This window comes from Heterodontus francisci, chromosome 24, assembly GCF_036365525.1.
Source record: "Heterodontus francisci isolate sHetFra1 chromosome 24, sHetFra1.hap1, whole genome shotgun sequence".
NCBI lineage: Eukaryota > Metazoa > Chordata > Chondrichthyes > Heterodontiformes > Heterodontidae > Heterodontus > Heterodontus francisci.
In genome coordinates, this window is record NC_090394.1 from 73129604 (window position 1) to 73151560 (window position 21957).

A 21957-nucleotide genomic window follows, 5' to 3' on the forward strand; every position below is an offset into this window, starting at 1 on the left:
CTAGTGCATGAATCGCAAAAGGTTAGTATGCAGGTACAGCATGTAATTAGGAAAACTAACAGAATGCTATCGTTTATCGCGAGGGGAATTGAATACAAAAGTAGGGAGGTTATGCTTCAGCTATACAGGGTATTGGTGAGACCACATCTGGAGTTCTGTATATAGTACTGGTCTCCTTATTTAAGGAAGGATGTAAATGCATTGGAGGCAGTACAGAGAAGGTTTACTAGACCAATACCTGAAATGGGCAGGTTGTCTTATGAGGAAAGGTTGGACAGGCTAGGCTTGTATCTGCTGGTGTTTACAGAGTAAGAGGTGACTTGATTGAAACATATAAGATCCTGATGGATCTTGAAAGGGTGGATGTGGAAAGGATGCTTCCTCTTTTGGGAAAATCTAGAATTAGGGTCACTGTTTAAAAATAAGGGGTCGTCCATTTAAGATGAGGAGAAATTATTTCTCTGAGGGTCGTGGGTCTTTGGAATTCTCCTCCTCAAAAGGCAGTGGAAGCAGAGTCTTTGAGTATTTTTAAGACAGAGGTAGATAGATTCTTGATAAACAAGGGGGTGAAAGGTTATTGAGGGGAGGCAGGAGTATTGAGGTTACAATCAGATCAGCCATGATCTTGTTGAATGGCTGTACAGGCTTGAGGGGCCTACTCCTGCGCCTAATTCATATGTAAACACTCTCTCAATATGTGCTGCCACCTTCAAAGATCGATTCTGTTCCTGCACACTCTTTAGAACTGCACCATCAGATAGATGAACTACTGACACAAATAGAAATGAATGACTTAGATCGAATTGCTATTAGAGACATGGTTACAAGGTGATCAAGGTTTTGAAATAAATATTCCAGGGTACACAATATTTCAAAAAGGCAGACATAATGGAAAAGGAGAAGTAACCCTGATAATAAAGTTGACATGAGGACAGTAGTGAGGAAGGATCCTGGCTCAGAAGATCAGGAAGTCGAATCAGTATGAGCAGAGATTAAGAATAGGAAGAGTCAGAAAATGCTCCTGGGTGTCGTTTATACCATTGGACAGAGCATTAAGCAAGGAATGATTGGAGCTTCTAACAGGCAATGTAATAGTTGTGGAGGACCTTAATCTTCATACAGATTGGATCAAATTGGCAAAGGTAGTCTGAAAGATGAGTTTGTAGAAAGCTTGCGTGACAGCTTTCTGGAACAATACATTGTGGAACTAACTAGGGATAAAGCTATTTTAGAGCTTGTATTGTGCAATGAGGCAGGACTAATTAGTAATCAAATAGTAAAAGATCCACTGGGAAAACATGATCATAACACAAAGGAATTCCATATGAAGTTTGAAAACAACATACTCCTGTTCCAAACAAGGACCTTAAACAAAAGCAATTACATAGGTATAAGGGAGGAGCAGGCTAAGGTGTTGATTGGGTAAATAGACTAAAAGGTATGGCAGTAAATAAACAGTAGGAAACATCTAAAGAAACAATTCAAAATGTTCAACAAAAATATGTTCCATTAACAAAAACTCAGCAACAAAGATCTATCCCTGGCTTACTAGGGAAATTAAGGATAGTATTAGAATAAAAGAGGAGGCTTATAAAGTTGCAAAGAATATGAGCAAGCCTGAGGATTGGGAGTGTTTAGAAACCAAAGAATGACTAAAAAGTTGGTAAAAAGGGGGAAAAAAATGATAGTAAACTAGCCAGGAATATAAAAACAGATTGCAAGAGCTTTTACAAAAATATAAAAAGGAGAGTAGCTAAAATAAACATTTGTCCCTTAGAGGCAGAGACAGGAGAGATTATCATGGAGAATGAAGAAATGGTAGAGACATTGAAGAAATATTTTGTCTTCACAGTAGAAGACACAAATTACATACTGGAAATAAAGGAGCTAATAAGAGCGAGGAACTTAAGGTAATTAATATCAGCAGAGAAAAAATATTGGAGAAATTTAAGAGACTAAAAGCTGACAAATCCCCAAGACCTGATGGCCTACATCCTAGGGTTCTAAAAGGGAGAGGTACAGAGATAGTGGATGCGCTGTTAAAAATTGTCCAAAATTCCCTAGATTCGAGAATGGCAGCAGTGGATTGGAAGTTAGCAAATGAAACACTGCTATTCAAGAAAGGAGGGAGAGAAAACGGGGAACAACAGGCCGGTTACTCTGACATCAGTCGTCGGGAAAATGCTGAAATCTATTATTAAGGAAGTCTTAACAACGCACTTAGAAAATCATAGCATCAGACAAAGGCAGCATGGTTTTATGAAAAGGAAACAGTGTTTGACAAATTTATTTGAGGATGTAACCAGCAGGGTAGATAAAGGGGAACCAGTATATGTGGCATACTTGGATTTCCAAAAGGCATTCGATAAGGTGCCACACAAAAGATTCATGCACAAGATAAGGGTTCATGAAGTTGGGGGTGATATATTAGCATGAATAGAGGATTGGTTAACGGATAGGAAGCAGAGTGTAGGGATAAACAGGGCATTTTCAAGTTGGCAGGTTGTAACTAGTGGAGTGCCACAAGGATCAATGCTGGGACCCCAACTATTTACAATCTGTATTAATGACTTAGATGAGAGACCGCAAGCAATATATCCAAGCTTGTTGACGATACAAAGCTAGGTGGGAATGTAAGCTGTGAGAAGGACACAAAAAGGCTGCAAAGAGATATAGACAGGTTATTAAGTGGGCAACAAGGCAGCAGCTGGAATATAATGTGGGGAAGTGAGAGGTCATACACTTTAGTAAGAACAGAAAACAGAATTTTTTTTTTTAAAAAGGTGAGACTTTAAATGTTGATATTCAGAGGGACTTTGGTGTACTCGTACAAGGAACACAAAGTTAGCAAGCAGGCACAGCACGCAATTAGGAAAGCAAATGGCATGTTGGCCTTTATTGCAAAGGGGCTGGAGTACAAGAATAAAGAAGTTTTGCTACAATTGTACAGGGCTTTGGTGAAACTACACCTGGAGTATTGAGTGCAGTTTTGGACTCCATATTTAAGGATGGATATACTTGCCTTGGAGTCAGTACAGCAAAGGTTCAATAGATTAGTTCCAGGGATGTGACGGCTGTCTTATGATGAGAGGCTGAGTAAATTAGGCCTATACTCTCTGGAGTTTAGAAGAATGAGAGGTGATCGCAGTGGAACATACAAGATTCTGAAAGGGCTCGACAGGATAGACATCGAGAGGTTGTTTCCCCTGGCTTGGGAATCTAAAACACAGGGGCACAGTCTCAGGCTAAGGGGCCGATCATTTCGGACAAATGAGGATAAATTTCTTCACTCAAAGGATTCTCTACCCCAAAGGATGCTCCATTGTTGAACATATTTAAGGCAGATTTCTGGTCACTCAGGAATCAAGGGATATGGGGTGTGGGTGGGAAAATGGAGTTGAAGCAGATGATCAGCCATGATTGTACTGCATGGCAGCACTGGCTCGAGGGTCCATATGGTCTACTCCTGCTCCTATTTCTTATGCTCTCTATTTGACATAAAAGCTGCTCCCAAATACACCACTTAAAAATGAATGGTGCTGACAACAGATCTCAACAATTAACTGAACAAAGGGACAGGGTTAAAGTGAATGCCTGAACAGATGGTTAATATGCAATGAACAACCTGATGAGGCAATTCTTCATAAGCTCCTTCTCCACATAACATACTGAAATATAATAGATTGAAAACAGGCACTACAGGGGTTAAGCACTGTTACACATGAGAAATTTTTAAATTACACAACTGGAGAGTTTGAAACATGTGGGAGCAGAGATTTGTGAAGGGCTAAATTTAGAACCCACAGGAGGAAGCTACAGCATTCTCAGGAGCATCAGACTTCCAGGCTCCATGCACAAGATGCATAAACTAAGCAATGACAAATGGACACACGTGTATGAACAGATGCAATAACTTGAAAGCAAAATAATTCCACTGAAATATTTTAGTGTTGAAATTTTCATAAATGGCCCCCTCACTCACTAGATTGAGACCAACAGTAGCTTCTAATGTGCTCAGCTGCCTCAATACAGCAGGATACAAAGGGGTGAAAGTTACTCTACAGTCATATAAAACATTGGTTAGGTTGCATCTGGAGCACTGCATTCAGTTCCGGGCACTGCACCCCAGGAAGGAGTTCAGCTTGGAGTGGGTACAGTGCAGATTCACCAGAATGATACTGGAGCTGAAAGGGTTAAATTATGAGGTCAGCTTGCATAGACTAGGTTTGTATTCCATTGAGTATACGGGATTAAGGGGTGATCTAATTGAGGTGCTGGAAGGTGGGATTAGATTGGGTAGCTAGTTTTTTCAGCCGGCACAGACACGACAGGCTGAATGGCCTCCTTCTGTGCTGTAATTTTTTTTTGGTTCGTTGGTTCTAGGTGATTTAAGATGATTAAAGGATTTGATAAGGTGGATAGAGAGAAAATATTTCCTCTGGTGGGGGAATCCAGAACCAGGAGGTATAACCTTAAAATTAGAGCTAGCCTGTTCAGGGGTGATGTCAGGAAGCACTTCTTCACACAAAGGGTAGCATAGAATGGTGAGTAACATTGCACATGGTATAAGACCAGCATTCCAACCAACCCCATGGGCTTTCCACCAAGTGAGTTAGGTTATAAGTACCCCCAATATATTTCAAAAGGCAGAGGGGGAAAATCCGCATCAACACGAAACTGAACCACACAAAGCATGAAGGAACAGACTTCAGTGTTTCGATATTGCTGAGTTAGTTACACAGAACAAAAAAGGCTTTGGAGATGGCTCATAGATACATTAAAAAACTTTTTAAGCATGGTTTTGCAAAAAAAAAAATGATGGAAGCTTCCTCTGCAATGGTATGAGCTCCTTAAAACCAAACGTCATAGTTCCGAAACATGACTTTGCATAGTATGCTGCTGGGGCAGTGAGGTGACCTGAAAGCTTTCTGAAAAGGGAAAAACAGCAGTCCCTTTAAAAAACAGACCATATTTGGAATGATTTTAGCAACACGCAATGTTATCATGAGTCAGTTCTCATCACTTACAATAAAATAAGCCAGCTGTCGTGGGCAAGGGCTAATGAAACATAAACCCCCAAGAAACTTGTGGATGCAATTCCAAAGAGGCTGAACAAACAGCAGGCATTAAAGGTTTTTCATGCAAAAACTGCCCCTTACCTTTGCTCTGAACTTTTTAAAATGGTCATGAAAATTGAAAACAAAATCAAACAATACATATTTGCAGAAGCCTGCGTCCACTGTTAACATTGTGGACTTTGGCAGCTTATCATCTCATTAACAGTAGCAGTACACTCTGTGCCACATGCTCTTTGTTAGACACCATTGATGCACAATGCAAAGGCTGTGGGGAATGAGAAACAAATGTTGGCCTTGCCAGCGATGCCCAAATTTCATGAGTAAAATAAAAAAAAATTAGTTGCTGCTCCAACTCTATTCAAAAGTCCTAAAAAAATGTTTTGTTGCACAAACTGTGCTTTATTTCTCAGATGCTGGCACTTTGATACAAGCAACATATTAGTAACAAGCAGATGCTCATGCAATTATTCAACAGCTGATCCATAAACACAATAAAGCAAAACTAAATGTAATCAATTGTCGGATGAGAAACAGGGCGTCTGGGAACACAATCCTCCTTAGGACTGTATGTTTCCACATTTGAGGGGAGAAAAACAACTGACAGCACAACATTGACTATTCAGCAGTTTGCAGAGGTTGCTGAAGGTAGAATATCTGCGCTTAATGTACGGTCTGGAAGGAAATGGGCTCAGTGCCACAACTGTCATCAGTGCCAGCTTTCCTATCCAAATCAAGCCATCACCAAGATGCAGTCGGCAGGGGCCAGAATCTTTCTTCACATGGTTCAGAAGGTTCGGCCAGTCACCCTAAGGCCAACTCTCTGCCATACGTTTTTCTTTTTAAAACTCAGCTGGGTGCCTAACATGTGCGAAAACCCACTGCCAAGTGTGAGGGTCTTGACATGAAGCAGCAGAGAAATGCACACGCATGCTGAGCCTCTGTTCACCCAACGTGAAGTGTACACTCACCCTGTAGAATATACACCTTTTAAGTCCTAAGAATTTATGTGCAGGCTGGCATAAGCAATTGGCCTCTTAGCACTGGCTGAGTTCATGGAGCAGCCACATCTTTTCAGCCAAGAAAAGTTTCCAAGAGTTACAAAGAGAAAACGTTAAATATTTGGCTTAAGAAACCATATAGAGACCTCACACCGAGTCAGTGCAAACAATGGGATATGGAATTCAAAAGTTCAGACTAACCATTATGTAATTCCCCACCAAAATTCATGAAGTATGTTTAACACTAACATAAAGTAGTGTTTAATACCAACAGCCAAGCTAACAACGTAAAGAAGCACTTGACCTATGCGCATTGCAATGGTGCACACCTCACTAGCTATGACTCGGGTATAGTTGATGAATGCAAAGCTGAGGTGTTATTAACTTAGATATGCTTATGAGTAAACTATTGTAATTGAGTGCAAAGCAGAAAGAATATAAAATATAAATGATTTTTAGAATATGAACTGGTATACTTCCCTCAATAATTGCTTACCTGCACCAGTGCTTCTTTCATAGCAGCCCAGTTAGAAACTCTCCAAGCACATTCCAATACTAAGTAGGGATTAATATGACCTTTGGACTGGCCGTACTCAGTCAGTGCCTCCCACTGGTTCAGTTCCTTTGAGCAGCTGTTGATTATGGAATGGAATAAAAGCAATAAGCAGGTTAGGTTCAGGAGAAAGCAGCATCGATGACTGGCTCCATGAACACGCACCCATTTAACAAAATTCCCATGATGCACTGCTGTATTTTTTGAACTACAACAAAATCTTTGGTGTATTTTGTTGCACTATCTTTGCAATTGTACATAATCAAACAATAAATGCATAGGTTTATTAATTTCCCCTTCAAAAATCAGCAAATCCTACTTCCTGGAAGAAAGGCATTCTTCACATTGGAACTGTCTTCTACCTTAGGACCATAGGGTGAACTGTAGGTATTGCACGGAACACATCTCCTACTATAGTCTGATATCCTAGGGTGTGAAGCCTCCCACTCCCTGTCCCTCCTGCGCCAGAAGCCACATTGACTCTTCTAAAGCCCTGATCCAGTCTACTGATTTAGAGGATGGAGAGAATTGCACAGTATGATCCCTAAAACACTGGTCAGCATCAGTAGCCCAGGCCATCAGATTGATTGAGGTTCCCTACCATAAGTGGTAATTCTGACCACAAGCACTGATAAATATCAAGGAAGGCCTTTTTTCTGCTAGGGGAGGGTGCTAATTACCTCTTTTTTAATGTGCGTGCAAATTGATTCATTCAATTCAGCATAGCATTTTATTCAAACATCTTCCCAATTGAAAACAAGGCAGAAAAATGCAATGCCGACTGCGAGTCCCAGTCTGCTGGCTCACAGCTCAATGCGCGGTCGAGTTACTGGTGTCAACTGCGGGCTGCAACACAAGGGTCCAGATTCTCGCTTAAAACCATTAGCGCCCATTATGCACATAGAATACAAACAAGTATTGCTAACAACCTTCACCTCACTATTTTCATTGATGAGTAAACTTCAGTCCCTCGTTCCTGGTAAACCTATTCTGTACCCTCTCCAAGTCCTTGCTATTCTTCCTAAAATGGTGTTCCCAGAATTGGACACAATATTCCACTGAGATCCAAATAAGGATTTGTAAAGGTTTGGCGTGACATCAGGTCTGCATGGTGAAAAGATACCACTGTAACAGAGGGTATCCAGACAGAGCGCCCCTGAGCCGAGGGAGGAGGAGAGCAGATGTTTTAGGGTACATGAAGTAACTTGAATTAGCCAGTTTTGCTATTTAAAAACTTCACGCCAGCTAGGAAGTTGCTGAGGTACCTACCGATTCCAGTGGTCCTCCCACAGCTGATACTCTGGAAATATGGCAGGTGACGCATTATTTCTTTCATTCTCTTTTCTGGCTTTATCCATGGCCTTCTCGTAGGTTTCTTGCGCCTTTATGAAAACATATTCTTGGTTACATGAGATCCATGGCTGCAAACCAACATGAAAAATGTAGCAAAACAAAAGGCGTGGCATTGCTTAATTTGATTTGCAAGCTGCTTTTCTCCACAGCCAGTATTAACCAGTCTTACAGCACAAACAGGCCATTCGGTCCAACTGGTCTATGCTGGTGTTTATGCTCCACACAAGCTCCGCCCACCTTGACTTAATCTCACCCTATCAGCATATCGTTCTATTCCTTTCTCCTCCATCTACTTACTCAGCTCCCCCTTAAGTGCAACTCTGCTAAAACATTTAGGAGTGTCAAATGTGAAGATCAATTGGATACAATTAGTTCAGCTTATGCTTGATTACAGTTATAAAAATAGAGTGCACCTTACATGCTAGCCCACTTTATTAAACCTAAACTTTCCCGATAGGGGAGAGGCTTTCTCCTTAGAGTCTGACACTGCCACATTGGACGCCTGATGTCCATGTTCTGATATTTCCCATGAAAATCGAATGAGGTGCTCGCTGTCTTCTTGAATGGCCAGGCATTGGCCATGAGTTGGGATCAGTGGAAAAAAAAACTCCCCACCCTACATTTAAAATCACCTCTCCCCTGCCTGTAGATGGCTAACCCAGCACGGGCTGCCTGGGAAAGCTACTGTCTTGCAGGCTAGCTTCTGCCCAAAACATACATGAAAATCCCTCAAGTTCAAGCCTTTGTAGTGGAAAAACAGCTGAAGGATTCCCAACTGCGACTCTTGGTTAACACAAAACATATCCACCAACTGTCAACTTCCGTGACTCGCATTTCTTTACCATGACTAATCCCCCAAATTTACTGTGACAAAATTGCAACCCAAATCAGAATACCTGAAAAAAGTAATAAATATGCATTAGGCAGAGTTTTGGAAGCATTCACTGTGTAATGAACAGGCGTCTAAACTGAAGTGTTTGATGTAGAATGAATCCCAAGACTCCTGAAAGTGTCTAACAGACATACCTGCTCAAAGAAACCATGTTGCTCATAGGCTATTGCCGTTGCAGTCTCTGGGAACTTGCATCGCTTTTGCCAAAGGCCAGCCCACATATCCTCCTCTTGCAGTAGCGAGTACAGTTCAGCCAGTGAATCTAAAATTTCCTGCAAACATGATTAAAGCAGTTGTGTAATTATAACAGATTTTAAAAATATATATTTTCATACAACCACACACAGGGACTGAGCTGGTGACGTGCAAAATGCTAACACTGCCAAAATACAGTTTTAGAATCATGCAGACGAGATTGAGGCCATTCAACCCATTGCACCTGTGCTGGCTCTTTGGAAGAGCTATCCAATTAGTCCCACACTCTTGCTCTTTCCTCCACAGGTCTGCAAATGCTTCCACTTCAAGTATTTACCCATTTCCCTTTGTGAAAGTTATTACTGAATCTGCATCCAGCACCCTTTCAGGCAAAGCTTTCCAGATCATTGCAACTCTCAGAGTAAAAAAAAAAAAAATGTCTCATCTCATTCCTGGTTCCTTTGTCATTTATCTTAAATGTGTCCTCTGGTTACCCACCCTCCTGACAATGGAAACAGTTCCTCTTTATTTAACCTACCAAAACCCCTTATACATTTTGAACACCTCTATCAAATCTCCCCTTCACCTTCTCTGCTCTAAGGAGAACAGTCCCAGTTTCTCTAGTCCTTCCTCCCGGCACCATTCTGGTAAATCCTTATTTGACGAATAAACTGATACAAGGAAAGCGTCGCATCACAGAATCTTTGCAATTACTAAAATTGGCAGATGAATTTGAAGCCATGTTATTTTTCTCCTGGGTAATTTTATGCTAAGTGCTGCCCATCTCTGCCACCTGGTCAGGTAACTCCCAACATGCTGACCACATTGACAACAAACAGGCAGTGGCTTAAGAAACAGCACTAGATGAAAATTGAAAGGGTACAGTGTTCCTTGATGTTGGAATCACGTTTTTCTTATTTGTTGCGATCTGCTTTCCCCACAGCTGTTCAGCTTCTGAAAGGTTGGAAGGACGTATCAGATAATGGAGACCAGGAAAAAAAAAATAGCAATGAAACAGAAGAAAAGCAGTCTGGAAAGACACTAATGAGGGCAGGATATAAATAAACTCAGAATTAAACCGGGAAACAGAAAGTGAATGGTGAAGGAGGAGTACCTTTTGGCCATTAATATCAAGACAGGAACCAAGACAGTAAGATTGATACAAAGGAAGTGACAGGGCACCATGGAGTTAAACGCACCAGGACAATGTGATTTGCCCCCCACCTCCAGACCACCATAAAAACTCAGTAATATTGTGCACGCTGTACAAAATAAAACACAAACGACAGTCTTCCATCAAAATTCAGTCAAGTATTGAATGAAGTGCACACTTGGGACTGACACCAACATCAGAAGGACAGAACATGAAACAAGTCGTTTGGCAGAGCTTAGCAGAAGACCACCATGTGTTTTCAGACATGAATATCCCTCAAGAGGTACAGGTAATGTTTCAATTTCCACATCTGTAATTTAAGCAAGTTCACATATTTTCTTTTTAAAAAAAAGTCACAAATTTGCGCTCCAGCAAGTGAGGTGACTGCTGTAATGTAGAATTGTCTGCTCTTTGCACTCTACCACAGTCCAGTGTGGCATTAATTAAATCCAGGAGAATTTCATCCCCCCGGTCTTCGTTAATTAGGTACCATGGGGACAGTCAGGCATTCATATGTAGCAAGCCACCAAAGTTGGTGCAGCTGCTGATGTGTGGACATACTGATGAGACTCAAGCTAACCCACAGGACACTGTACTGGGTACTATACCACTCGCTGCCCTTCCACATTCACTGCAAAGATCCCATTTTATAACGGCACAGGCATGATGGGCCAAATAGCCGCCCCCTCTGTGCTTTAAGATTTTATCCTCAGTCAAAAAAGAAATGCTGCTCTGTACATTGACTTCCCAGCAAACAGGAAATCAGTGATTGGTAGAGTTTCACTTTTCAGACTTGGCCCTAGGATCTATACATGTCCATCAACATGTCTCTCTGCCATATTTTATTTCTTGTTTCTCATGGCAGGTCAACTTCAATTGTCAGCTCATTCTAGGAAGTGCCATACATAGGTATTTGCAAGAATGTGACAAACCCCTGGTGTTCAGACATTAGTGACTCTCTTTATATTACCAAATGAAGAGAAGAAAAATACAACTTTTTTTTGCTCCTTTTTGAAAATGCATACATTACCAAGGCTGGAAGCCTGACTTACAAGCAGACACTTCAGGACTGCACACACCCCATTCTCTCCTTTTGTGCATTCCCAATTTTAATCACTCGAACACTGGCAGCCATACCTTCAGCTGCCTGAGTCCTACAGCTTTGGGCTTCCCTGCCTAAACCTCTCCACCTCTTTCTTATCCTTGAAAATGCTCCTTAAAACTTACCTCTTTGACCTAGCTTTTGGTTACCCGTAGCTCACTGTTAATTTTTGTCTGATAACTCTGTGAAGCGCCTTGGGACGTTTTGCTACTTTGAAGGTGCTGCAGAAATTCAAGTTGTGGTTGCAACAAAAAGAAAAACTTACTTGCGGAGGCGGGGTAATGCTTTCCTGCTCATAAAATTCGGATGTCTGACGCGGTTTAATCTGAAGGCTCAAGCCCTTTTCAAATGCTTGGTGCTCCAGCATCAGTGTGGACCGAAACCAGAGGTTGTGTGTCTTGCCCAGATACTTCAGCACGCAGGGTCTGATGGAAATGTGAGGGACGCACTGGGACATCGCTTCAACAAAACAGTTCAGAGCACTTGGCTGGCAGTCTCTCTGCACCTGGTGACTTCCGCTGCAGAGGAAAGGGCTTATTTCTCCCGCCAGAGCCTGAAATGCAACGGCAGAGCAGTCGGTCAGGAGAAAGGATCAACGACACACATTTCTAATTCAAAAACAACATTAAGAAGCAAAATCACATCATATGCACTCCAGCAGGTACTGGTCCCGCAATTATGAGCTTGGATTAAAAATGTATGAATTTTACATTATCTATGATAAATACAGAGTCAAATTTCAATAGAAATATAGGATTCCATTTATATGGCACTAATGGTGATGGGCCTTCAGTAGTGATTGGTCCCAGGAGTCAACCATATTAATGGTTGGGTAAGGTAAGAAGAGGGGTGGGAGGAGGCTCCCATGAAACATAAACACCAGCATTGTAGAGTTGGGCTGAAAAGAATTTACAACACAGAAACAGGCCTATGTAACATGGGGCTGAAGTCACATGTTTGTCAAACTAGGTATGGATGCCAGCTTGCTATCCCTGAATGACATTAGTGAACCTGTTACTGCTTTAAAACATCATTCATGATAATTTTTCTAATTTACTGAATTGAATTTCACAGCAGATCACAGTGGGATTTAACTCAAACTCATGTTGCTAGTCCAGTACTAGAATCACGACACTACCCAGCAAGACTGGGCGGCACAGTGGCGCTGTGGTTGGCACCACAGCCTCACAGCGCCAGCGACCCGGGTTCAGTTCTGGGTACTGCCTATGCAGAGTTTGCAAGTTCTCCCTGTGACCGTGTGAGTTTCCGCCGGGTGGTCCGGTTGCCTCCCAAAGCCAAAGACTTGCAGATTGATAGGTAAATTGGCCATTGTAAACTGCCCCTAGTGTAGGTAAGTGGTAGGAGAATGGTGGGGATGTGGTAGGGAATATGGGATTAATGTAGGATTGGTATAAATGGGTGGTTGTTGGTCAGCACAGACTCAGTGGGCTGAAGGGCCTGTTTCAGTGCTGTATCTCTAAATAAAAATAAATAAATAAGACTGTTGGATGACCCCTCTATATTTCGATATCAAGTGTTTCTGCATTGCTAGCCACACATTGTGAGAGAACTCTTAAAACACTTCACACGTTTCCACACTTCCAAGATCATAACAATTGAGTGTTGAGAATTACTTTCTTACACACGTCCCTCCAACAAATTCCCTCAATTGTAAAACATGTCAGTAGCCACAGCTTCAAAGAAAAATTAGTTCAGTAGTGAGTCGCGTTTTTGAAAAGTTTTATGGTCAGTCATTCTATATAAACCCCTATTCAAATTCAACATCAGAGTGTGTGAGGAAGAAAAGCTTCAGTTCTAGAGAGATAGCCCTCAGGATCAATACTGTGTGAATTTGCAAGTGATGCCAGCACTTCACCGGCTGCTTTGGAGAATGATAAATCACCTTCCAGGCTAACAGCTTTTGTTGAAATATATTTTTCACTTGAGTTTTTATTTGAAAAGGCAATACCATATGCATCACGGTCAGTTTAAAATATGATTTGTATTAGTACTTTTGACTTTAGTCTTTCGGAAAAATAACTTGCATTCCATGGCTGGATACAGGCCACATCTTCAGTTAATTGACACTTCCAGATATTACATAGAAATTACAACAGAGAAAGAGGCCATGCAGCCCAACCAGTCCATGTTTTTCCTTCACATGTACAGTAGTCCTAACCACAGGTGCCTGCCCTGATCCCAAATCCCTTTATTCCCCCCCTTTCCATTCAATCATCTACATAATTTAGTCTTAAATGCCAGTATGGTCTCGGCTTCAATCACTAACTCCATTACTGGCTTACAACCCTCTATATAAAAAAAAAGATTCTCTTGGTCTGCATTTAAAATCTCTTACATTTAATCTCATGTCTATGTTCACTTGTTCTAAACCCATCAATGACTGGAAACAGTCAGTTTCTATTTACTCTAAGTCAGTCGTGGCACTCTCACCTCCAGGCTGTTGAGTGTTGTATTGAGGGAGTGCTGCACCCTCAGAATTACTGTCTTTCAGATAAGACGTTAAACAGAGGTCCCGGCTGGCCTCTCAGGTGGACATAAATGATCTCATGATGCTATTAAGAACAGGGGAGTTCTCACTAGTGTCCTATCTACTATTTATCCCTCAACCAACAACACATTTCATCTGGGCACTTTTTGGAGTTTCTCGGACTTTGCTGTGCTAATACAAAAACAGTGCCCCTTATAATAAAGAAATTATATTAGCTCAGTTAGCGAGACATCTACAGTGAGATGCAGAAAGATGCCAACAGCGTGGGTTTAATCCCCGTACCGGCTGTAGTAGTTCATGGAGGGCTGTCTCCTCGCCTTGTCCCATGTTTGTGGAGTGGTGACCCTCAAGCTATACATCACCAACTGCCTCCCTCGAATGGGAGAGATGCCTATGGTCCTTTGGGACTGATGACCATAAAACAATTAAATGGAAAGCGAACAGGACTTAGCATTTACGTTTGAACACTCACATGCTGTTGCCTGTCAGATAGTATCTTCCAGAGTCTGGGAAAGAGCTGGATCCAGGTTCTCTCAGCCAGCGCTGTGCTAATGTGACATAATTGAACATATGCACTCAGCAGTGCTCCAGTCTATCAAAGGGGAGAGAAAAGGAGAGAAGTTCAGAATACAGAGGAAAATAAAAACTACCCCCACCCCTATGATAACTATTACTGGTTAAAAAGCAGTAGCAATCTAAATAATTCTGAAACAGGGGTCTTCTGAATGATGTCCTATTCCTTGCCCATCAATGAAGGACTTGATAAATTAAGTTGCTGCTCTAACTTTTCCACAAAGCTGTTTTTTTTTGGATTCAATACTTTATAATTAAAATGCAAAACACAAAAAAAAACATGTATTAAGTGCAGCAAAACTAGGCACGTAAATAAAATCTAAACCATGATTTACCCATCAACCTTGGCCAGGCAAAATGATACAATAAGGACTATTAAACATTGAGACTGCTTCAGCAAAAGCTACTAATGCATCATTCATTGCCATTAATAGCATTTATTTGCATAAGCAGGCCATCTGCACCAATTTAATTAAGTGCTCCTCTCAAATATCACTGCATATGCTGACATATTTAAACAATATCACATTCTACCTTTTCAACACACATTACAACTAAACTATGGATTGGTAACTGGTTCCTTTGTTAGTATCATAGGGCCTTGTAGCACAGGAGGCCATTCTACCCATTGTGCCTGTGCCAGCTCTTGGAAAAAGCTATGCAATTAGTCCCGTCTGCCCCGTTCTTTCCCCATAGCCCTGCAAATTTCTCCATTTCAAGTATTCATCCAATTCCCTTTTGAAAGTTACTACTGAATCTGTTTCCACCACCCTTACAGTCATTTAAAAATTGAATCCAAGTGCTTAAGTACTCATAAGCAGAGACTGTGTCGAAGCATAGAACTATGAGAATTTGATAAATATTAGCCCCCAGATTCAGAAAGGTGAATTACTTATTTGCTCAATGTGGGCTTTATGCCACCTCTCCTGGTGTGTTACTTGAATCTCTTAGTTAAACTGTGCGTTTAAAAGAAAAGACCATCCTAAACTATAAATCAAACAGCACATTTCATAGCAATACTGTACATAATACACTGTAAATAGACAATTGACGCTATTTTTGAATTAAACTTCATTACACTCACCTTTACTTCTCTTAGAGAGTCCAGAAACTTATCATGCCTGTTTGTCAGCATGTGCAACTGGTTCCCAGCATCTTTCTCAGACTGTTCCTTGGTTTTCGGGGTACTGCTCTGATCTCCTGGCGCCAGCTCAATATCAATCTCCACATCCTAAACAAGAATTATTAAAGAACATTTATAAAACATTAATTCTTCCTACATTGACGGGGGTGGGGGGGGCGGGGCAGGATAACAGATAGCACTGCTGTGGAATAAAACATTTTCACAGAAGTCATAATCTATCACATAATATGTGCCAGAATCTCAGATCTACCTCATCAAGGCTAATAGGGATAGGCAAACAATGCTGGTCTTGCCAGCAACATCCACATCCCATGAAATGAATAAAAAAAAGTAAACATTTAGCAATAACCTTTAAAACTGGGGGCATGGGGGATTCATTTTCATTTTGGCCTCTTGTGAATCCTCAATTTCTTTCACTCATCATTGCCTTCAGCTCTTGGGTCCTAAGCTCTGAAATTCTCTTCTTAAACCTCTCCACTTCCTCTCCTCTTTTAAGATCTTCCTTAAAACCTACCGCTTTGGCCAAGCTTTTGGTCACCTCCCCTAATATTTCCTTATGTTTCTCAGTGTCAAATTGTGTTTGATAACACTCCTGTGAAGCACCTGGAGACGTTCAACCATGTTAAAGGCACTATATAAATGCAAGTTCCTGTTGTTGGTAGGCAGTCAGGCAACCTACGCATCTAATCTAGCAGTTCAGCAAAACTTCCTCTTCTGGAACTCTATTCAAAATCACGAGGCAACAAGAGTGCTTGGTTTCCACATGTGGGCATTATAACATTCATTGCCATGGTGAGTATTTTTTTTAGGTTAAACATAAGCAACCTGCTAATAACTAACTGCAGCCCACCTAGTATCTTGGTGAATTGTCATTGTTAAGAACAGTCATAGCATTTACTGGGCTAATCACAAATTAAGGGGTGTGCTGTGCATATACGCCCAGCATGTAACTGTGAAAAAAGGGGAAAATAGGGCACTGCTTCGCAAGTGTTACTCCAGTATGTGCAAACAAATGAGAAACAGCAATTGCCCAAACTTTGTAGCGCAGCAGGCCTTGTTCAAATGAAATACGTGATGTTTTGTAGCAATTTCTCTCTCCAAGTTTGAATCTGGAGGCATATCTGGGTTTCTCCATGCTTGTTTGCGTGTAATGTGCTAAATGTGTTAGATTGCTGAACCTTGTTGTGCAAAACAGTCCCTTTTTTCAAAAAAAACCTTGCTGCATTTTGTTAATCTGCCAAATACTAAAGAAAGGGGAGTTATGTATTCTAATCTATAGAGGGCACTCATATCTCAATGGACAATAAGCCCTTTGCAGTAACCTTGCCCATACTGACCTCTTCAGGATTCAGGAGTTTACTTGATTTTATAATCTTAAAATAATGTTGGTTCTCTGACAAAAGGAAAATCCACCCTGTGAATGCCCAGTCACGTGGGTCTGGAGCTCATGGTACACTGAGCAAAACCTTACAAGAAGGACAATACTGCACCTTAAGGCAAATTAGATTTTTCTCACATAATTAACAAGAACCCTGGTCAAGGAATCCAGGGCTCAATGTGCTTTGTAAAATGCACCAGATGCTTAGTCACGGCCTGGCTCCGAATTTGGTTTTCATGCTGCTTTATTCTATTTGACGAGCAATTGGTCTGTTTGTGTCAACCCCTATCTACATCACCCACTTGCAGACAAGATCAGAACTAGGGGCCATAAATTTAAGATAGTCAATAATAAACCCAATAGGAAATTTAGGAGAAACTTCTTTACCCAAGGAATGGTGAGAATGTGCAACTCGCTAACACAGGGATTAGTTGAGGCAAATAGCATAGATGCATTTAAGGGGAAGCTAGATAATCTACGAGGGAGAAAGTAATATGTTGATGGGGTGAGATGAAGAGGGATGGGAGGAGGCTTGCGTGGAGCATTAATCAGCATGAACCTGTTGGGCTGAATGGCCTGTTTCTGCATTGTAAATGCTTTGCAATGCTCATCTTGGAGACAATCAGTACAAGAAGGAACGTTGTGTTGTAACTGACGTTTTAATTGCTTAACCGAAATTCGTTGCTTGTGCAGGTCAACACAACAAAATCAAATACCAAAAACTAATCACCTCTTCCTTGCTCTCGCTGTTCTCTCTCTCCCTGGGCTCCTGTTTCACATGTGTTACCATGGCAAAGGCTGCACGGTCATGGCTGTCGGCCAGATTTATGACATTGGTGATGGATGGCAGCATGGCGCCTTGGCAGCTGGTGCCAATGGTTGTATTTTTTTCACACACCGCAAGTAGTAGCTGGGGGGCAGGGGAGATAGAACAACAAAAGGAAGTGCAATAATCAAAAACAATGCACATGCAGGGCTCAACAAGATAATAAATATTTTAGGCCAACAGATCATCATTACCAAATTTTCCAGAGAAAAGAGACATTATTAAGTTGTAAACATACTGGCGACATCAATGGCGGGAACTCACTTAGTGAGGTTAATGAGCCAACAGTGTGAGAGAGTCTAAATAACACACTCAGCTGAAATGACTCGATCCCAGGGTTAAACACTGCATGTAGTGATATTAATTCAACACCCCAAGAGCAAGATTCATTAATTCCTCTATGTTAATTAGGTAAAGATAAATAGCAACAAACCATTTAATAGTATAATGGGCAAGATTCTCAATGGACATTGATCATTCTAACTGAGACTACTCATCCTAAAGGCCCAGTGAATAAAGGCACTCCCAGTGTAGAACTGATCCAGATAGAGCATGTTGGTAGCCTCCACTGGAAAGTGTGTACCAAGACTGGGTTCAGCTGTGATGCTTCTACTATTAAATAGCTTGCTGGCATTCACTGCACAGACTCACCAAGATTGCCCATCTGGGCGACTACCAGGGAGCTGGCAGTGCCCATGCAGGAATACCAGATCAAGTGCCAGTGTCTTCAGAACAGGGAGAGAGATAACTGGAATGGGGGGTACAGGAAGAGGAAATCTGAGAAAATGTTATCCACCCTAAATTTCTTACATAAGGATATTTAAATTTTATGCAAAAATAAGCTGCAAACGATCTCTAAATGTGCTTGTTTATTATTTAAGTACGTGTCGGTAAACATCTTCATCAATCCAGTATTATTGAATATAAACAATAAGAGGAAGAATCTGGGGCTCTTTTATCCAAAGAGAAGACAGATGGGTGATCTGATTGAGGTATTCAAGTTTATGAAAGGGCTTTATTGGCTAGACATAAAGATGATGTTTCCAAAACAAGGGGTGATAAATACAAGGTGGTTAACAATAAATCCAATTGTGAATTCAGAAGAGACGCCTTCACACAGAAAGTGGTTAAAATGGGAAACCTGGTACCACAAGGAGTAGTTGAGATGAATAGTATAGATACATTCAATGGGAAGCAAGATAAATACACAAGGGAGAAAGGAACAGAGGGTATGTTGATGGGATTAGATGAAGTAGGGTAGGAGGAGGCCCCTGTGGAGCATAACCAGCACAGAACAGTTATTGTTCAAATGGCCTGTTTCTATGCAGCATATTCTACTTAACCTAGCTTTAAACAATTCAAAATCTGACCACACTAGAATTGCTGATATGAGATTTTCAAGTAAATGCATGGATTATAAAGTCAGTTGGTTACAGCATTCTACCAAGAGGTGGTTGAAGAGACCTGAAAGGTCACAGCAGATTCTGGACTAAACAGCTGTGACTGCACAACAGCTTTAGTGGTCTGAAAGGTGGTAAGTTTTACACAGAGTTTTTTTTTTGCACATTCCCTAAGGCTCTGTGAAGTCAAGGAGATCCAATGCATTTTATAGAAGGTCTCTAACAGTTTATGAAACACACCGGGTCACTCCTCCAACTTCAGAGTTCCAAAGACCCTACAGAGAAAAAAAAACACTCCATACAAAACACACCTCCTTCGACACATGCAAAGTACTTTAACCAGAAGCACAATCATTTGTTAAATGGGGTTATTTCATTCTCACGTCAAAAAATGGATTGTCCACCTCAGTGATTTTTAAAAAATTTTGCTCTTAATTTATTTACCAAACTGACTGTAGTAACGTGCAACAGAGCCCTGATTTTAATCTTAGAAAATAACTACAGATTTCTTGTTGTCTGCCTCTTCCTTTCAACCCAGCCTGAAAGAAAATGCAATTAATTCCACTTCTTATCGGATGCTCAGTATCCATCTCCCTCCCTGCAATATTTCACGCCTCCAAATTACTTGATACAATTCAAACACACACCACCCCACTCCCGGAAAACTGCTGTGAAAATAAAATTACCAATGAACAGTACAGACAGTACGAAATCCGTTCATTTCTCACCTCTATGCACTGTTTGATCCAGAAATGGTTTCCCATGGCTTCCCAGTTTTGGGAACAGGTAATGTACAGTAGCCGATCGTACACCCGGCGCCTCATGGAGTTATCGAAAACTTCAAAGAATTTGGCACGAATGTGGGGCTGGCAACACCGCAATCCCGCCAAGAATGCCGGCTCCAGCTTCGCAGTAAGCTCACTGCCGGAGAGGTTCTCATCCCTGCATTTGACCACAAGATTACAGGAGTCAATGTGTGCAGAGTAATTAAGAGCAGTCAAACGGTAGTACAGATACATCAATCTGTCAGTTAAGTAGTGTTTTAGTTAGAATCATAGAATGATGCAGCACAGGAGGCTGCCATTCGGCCTATCAGACCTATGCCAGTTCTTTTGGTAAAGCCATCCAGTTAGTCCTGCACTTTCCCCATAGTCATGTAAATACATTCCTTTTAAATATTTGGTTCTTTTTGGGGAAAAGACATCTATTTTCACAGCATAGGAACAGGAAGAGGCCATTCAACTCCTCAAGCCTGTTCCATCAATCAATCAGATCATGGCCGCTCTGTAGCTCCATTTACCCATTTTTGTTCCATATTCCTTGATACCCTTACTTAATAAAAATCAGTCGGTCTCAATCTCGAAAGGTTCAACTAACCCCCGACATCCACAACCTTTTGTAGTGATGGGGGGGTGGGGGGGGGGGGGGAATTCTACATTTATACTATCCTGTGTGGCTAAATTGCTCTAATTTTAAGATTTTGCCCCCTTGTTCTAGTTTCCCCACCAGAGTAATCAGTTTCTCTGAATCTACCCTAGCAGTTTTCTTTTTCTCATTTTGAAGTCTTTGATTAGATCACCTCTCTAAACTCAAACGAATGCAAGCCAAGTATATTCAACCTGTCCTCTTATTTCAACTCATTAAGCCCTGGTATTCTGCTACATCTGTGCTGCAAACCCCTCCAAGGTCGATATAAGGGACTAAAATCCGACAAATCCCCATGACCTGAAGGCCTACAGCCTAGGGTTCTAGAAGAGGTAGCTGTAGAGATTGTGGATGCGCTGATCATGACTTCCCAAAATTCCTTACATTCTAGAACCGTCCCAGCGTATTGGGTTAGCTAATATAACATTGCTATTCAGGAAAGGAGAGAGAAAACAGGGAACAACAGGCCAGTTAGTTTGACATCATTCATCAGGAAAGTGCTGGAATCCATTATTAAGGGAGTTTTAACAATGCATTCAGAAAATCATAATATGATCAGACAAAGTCAATATGGTGTCATGAAAGAGAAATCATGTTTGACATAGAATGGCAGTCAACATAAAAGGGAACCCAAAGATCTTCTACGGGCAAGCAACTAGTAAGAGAGTAGTAAAAGGAGGAGTGGGGCCTATTAGGGACAGAGAGGGTAATATATGCTTAGAGGCGCAGGGCAAGGTTAATATAGTTAATTGGTACTTTGTACCAGTGTTCACTAAGGAAATGGACTCTGACAAAATATTGGTAGAAGCAGAGAGAGTAGAGGCAATGGATACGATAAAAACTGAGAGGGGGAGGTACTAAAAAGGTTGGCTATATTTAGGGTAGATAAGTTACCTGGTCCGGATGGCTTGTATCCCAGGTTGCTAAAGGAAGTGAGGATGGAGATAGCAGAAGAGTTTACCATAATCTTTCAATCTTCCCTGGATACGGGGGAGGTGCCAGGGGATTGCAGTGTGGCAAATGTGACACCCTTATTCAAGAAAGGGTGTAAGGACAGTCCTAGCAACTACAGGCCAGTTAAACATCAGTGGTAGGTAAGGTTTTAGAAACAATTATCAGGGAAAATATCAACGGACACTTGAGAGGCTCAAGTTAAGTAAGGATAACCAGTATAGATTTGTAAAAGGGAGATCATGCTTGACTAATCTAATTGAATTTTTTGTTGAAGTAACAGAGAAGGTTGATGGAGGGAATGTGATGGATGTTATTTATATGGATTTTAAGAAAGCATTTGATCAGGTACCACATAAGAGGCTGGTTAACAAAATTGAGGCTCATGAATAGGAGGGTCAGTGTCCAATTCAATTAAAAATTGGCT

At 41.2% G+C, this 21957-nt stretch overlaps 1 protein-coding gene across 3 annotated transcripts in view; it reads right to left on the bottom strand.

The window, feature by feature from the left end:
- trrap (transformation/transcription domain-associated protein) overlaps window positions 1-21957 on the bottom strand; it is a 218468-nt gene that overhangs the window by 68705 nt on the left and 127806 nt on the right. For all 3 annotated transcript variants that reach the window (XM_068056569.1, XM_068056568.1, XM_068056567.1), the window contains 8 exons: window positions 19883-20096; window positions 17659-17838; window positions 15491-15637; window positions 14306-14425; window positions 11590-11877; window positions 9009-9146; window positions 7899-8011; window positions 6573-6708 (listed from right to left, as the gene is read on the bottom strand). In XM_068056569.1, coding sequence (XP_067912670.1) covers window positions 6573-6708; window positions 7899-8011; window positions 9009-9146; window positions 11590-11877; window positions 14306-14425; window positions 15491-15637; window positions 17659-17838; window positions 19883-20096 — 1336 coding nt within the window. The remainder of the gene's footprint in view (window positions 1-6572; window positions 6709-7898; window positions 8012-9008; window positions 9147-11589; window positions 11878-14305; window positions 14426-15490; window positions 15638-17658; window positions 17839-19882; window positions 20097-21957) is intronic.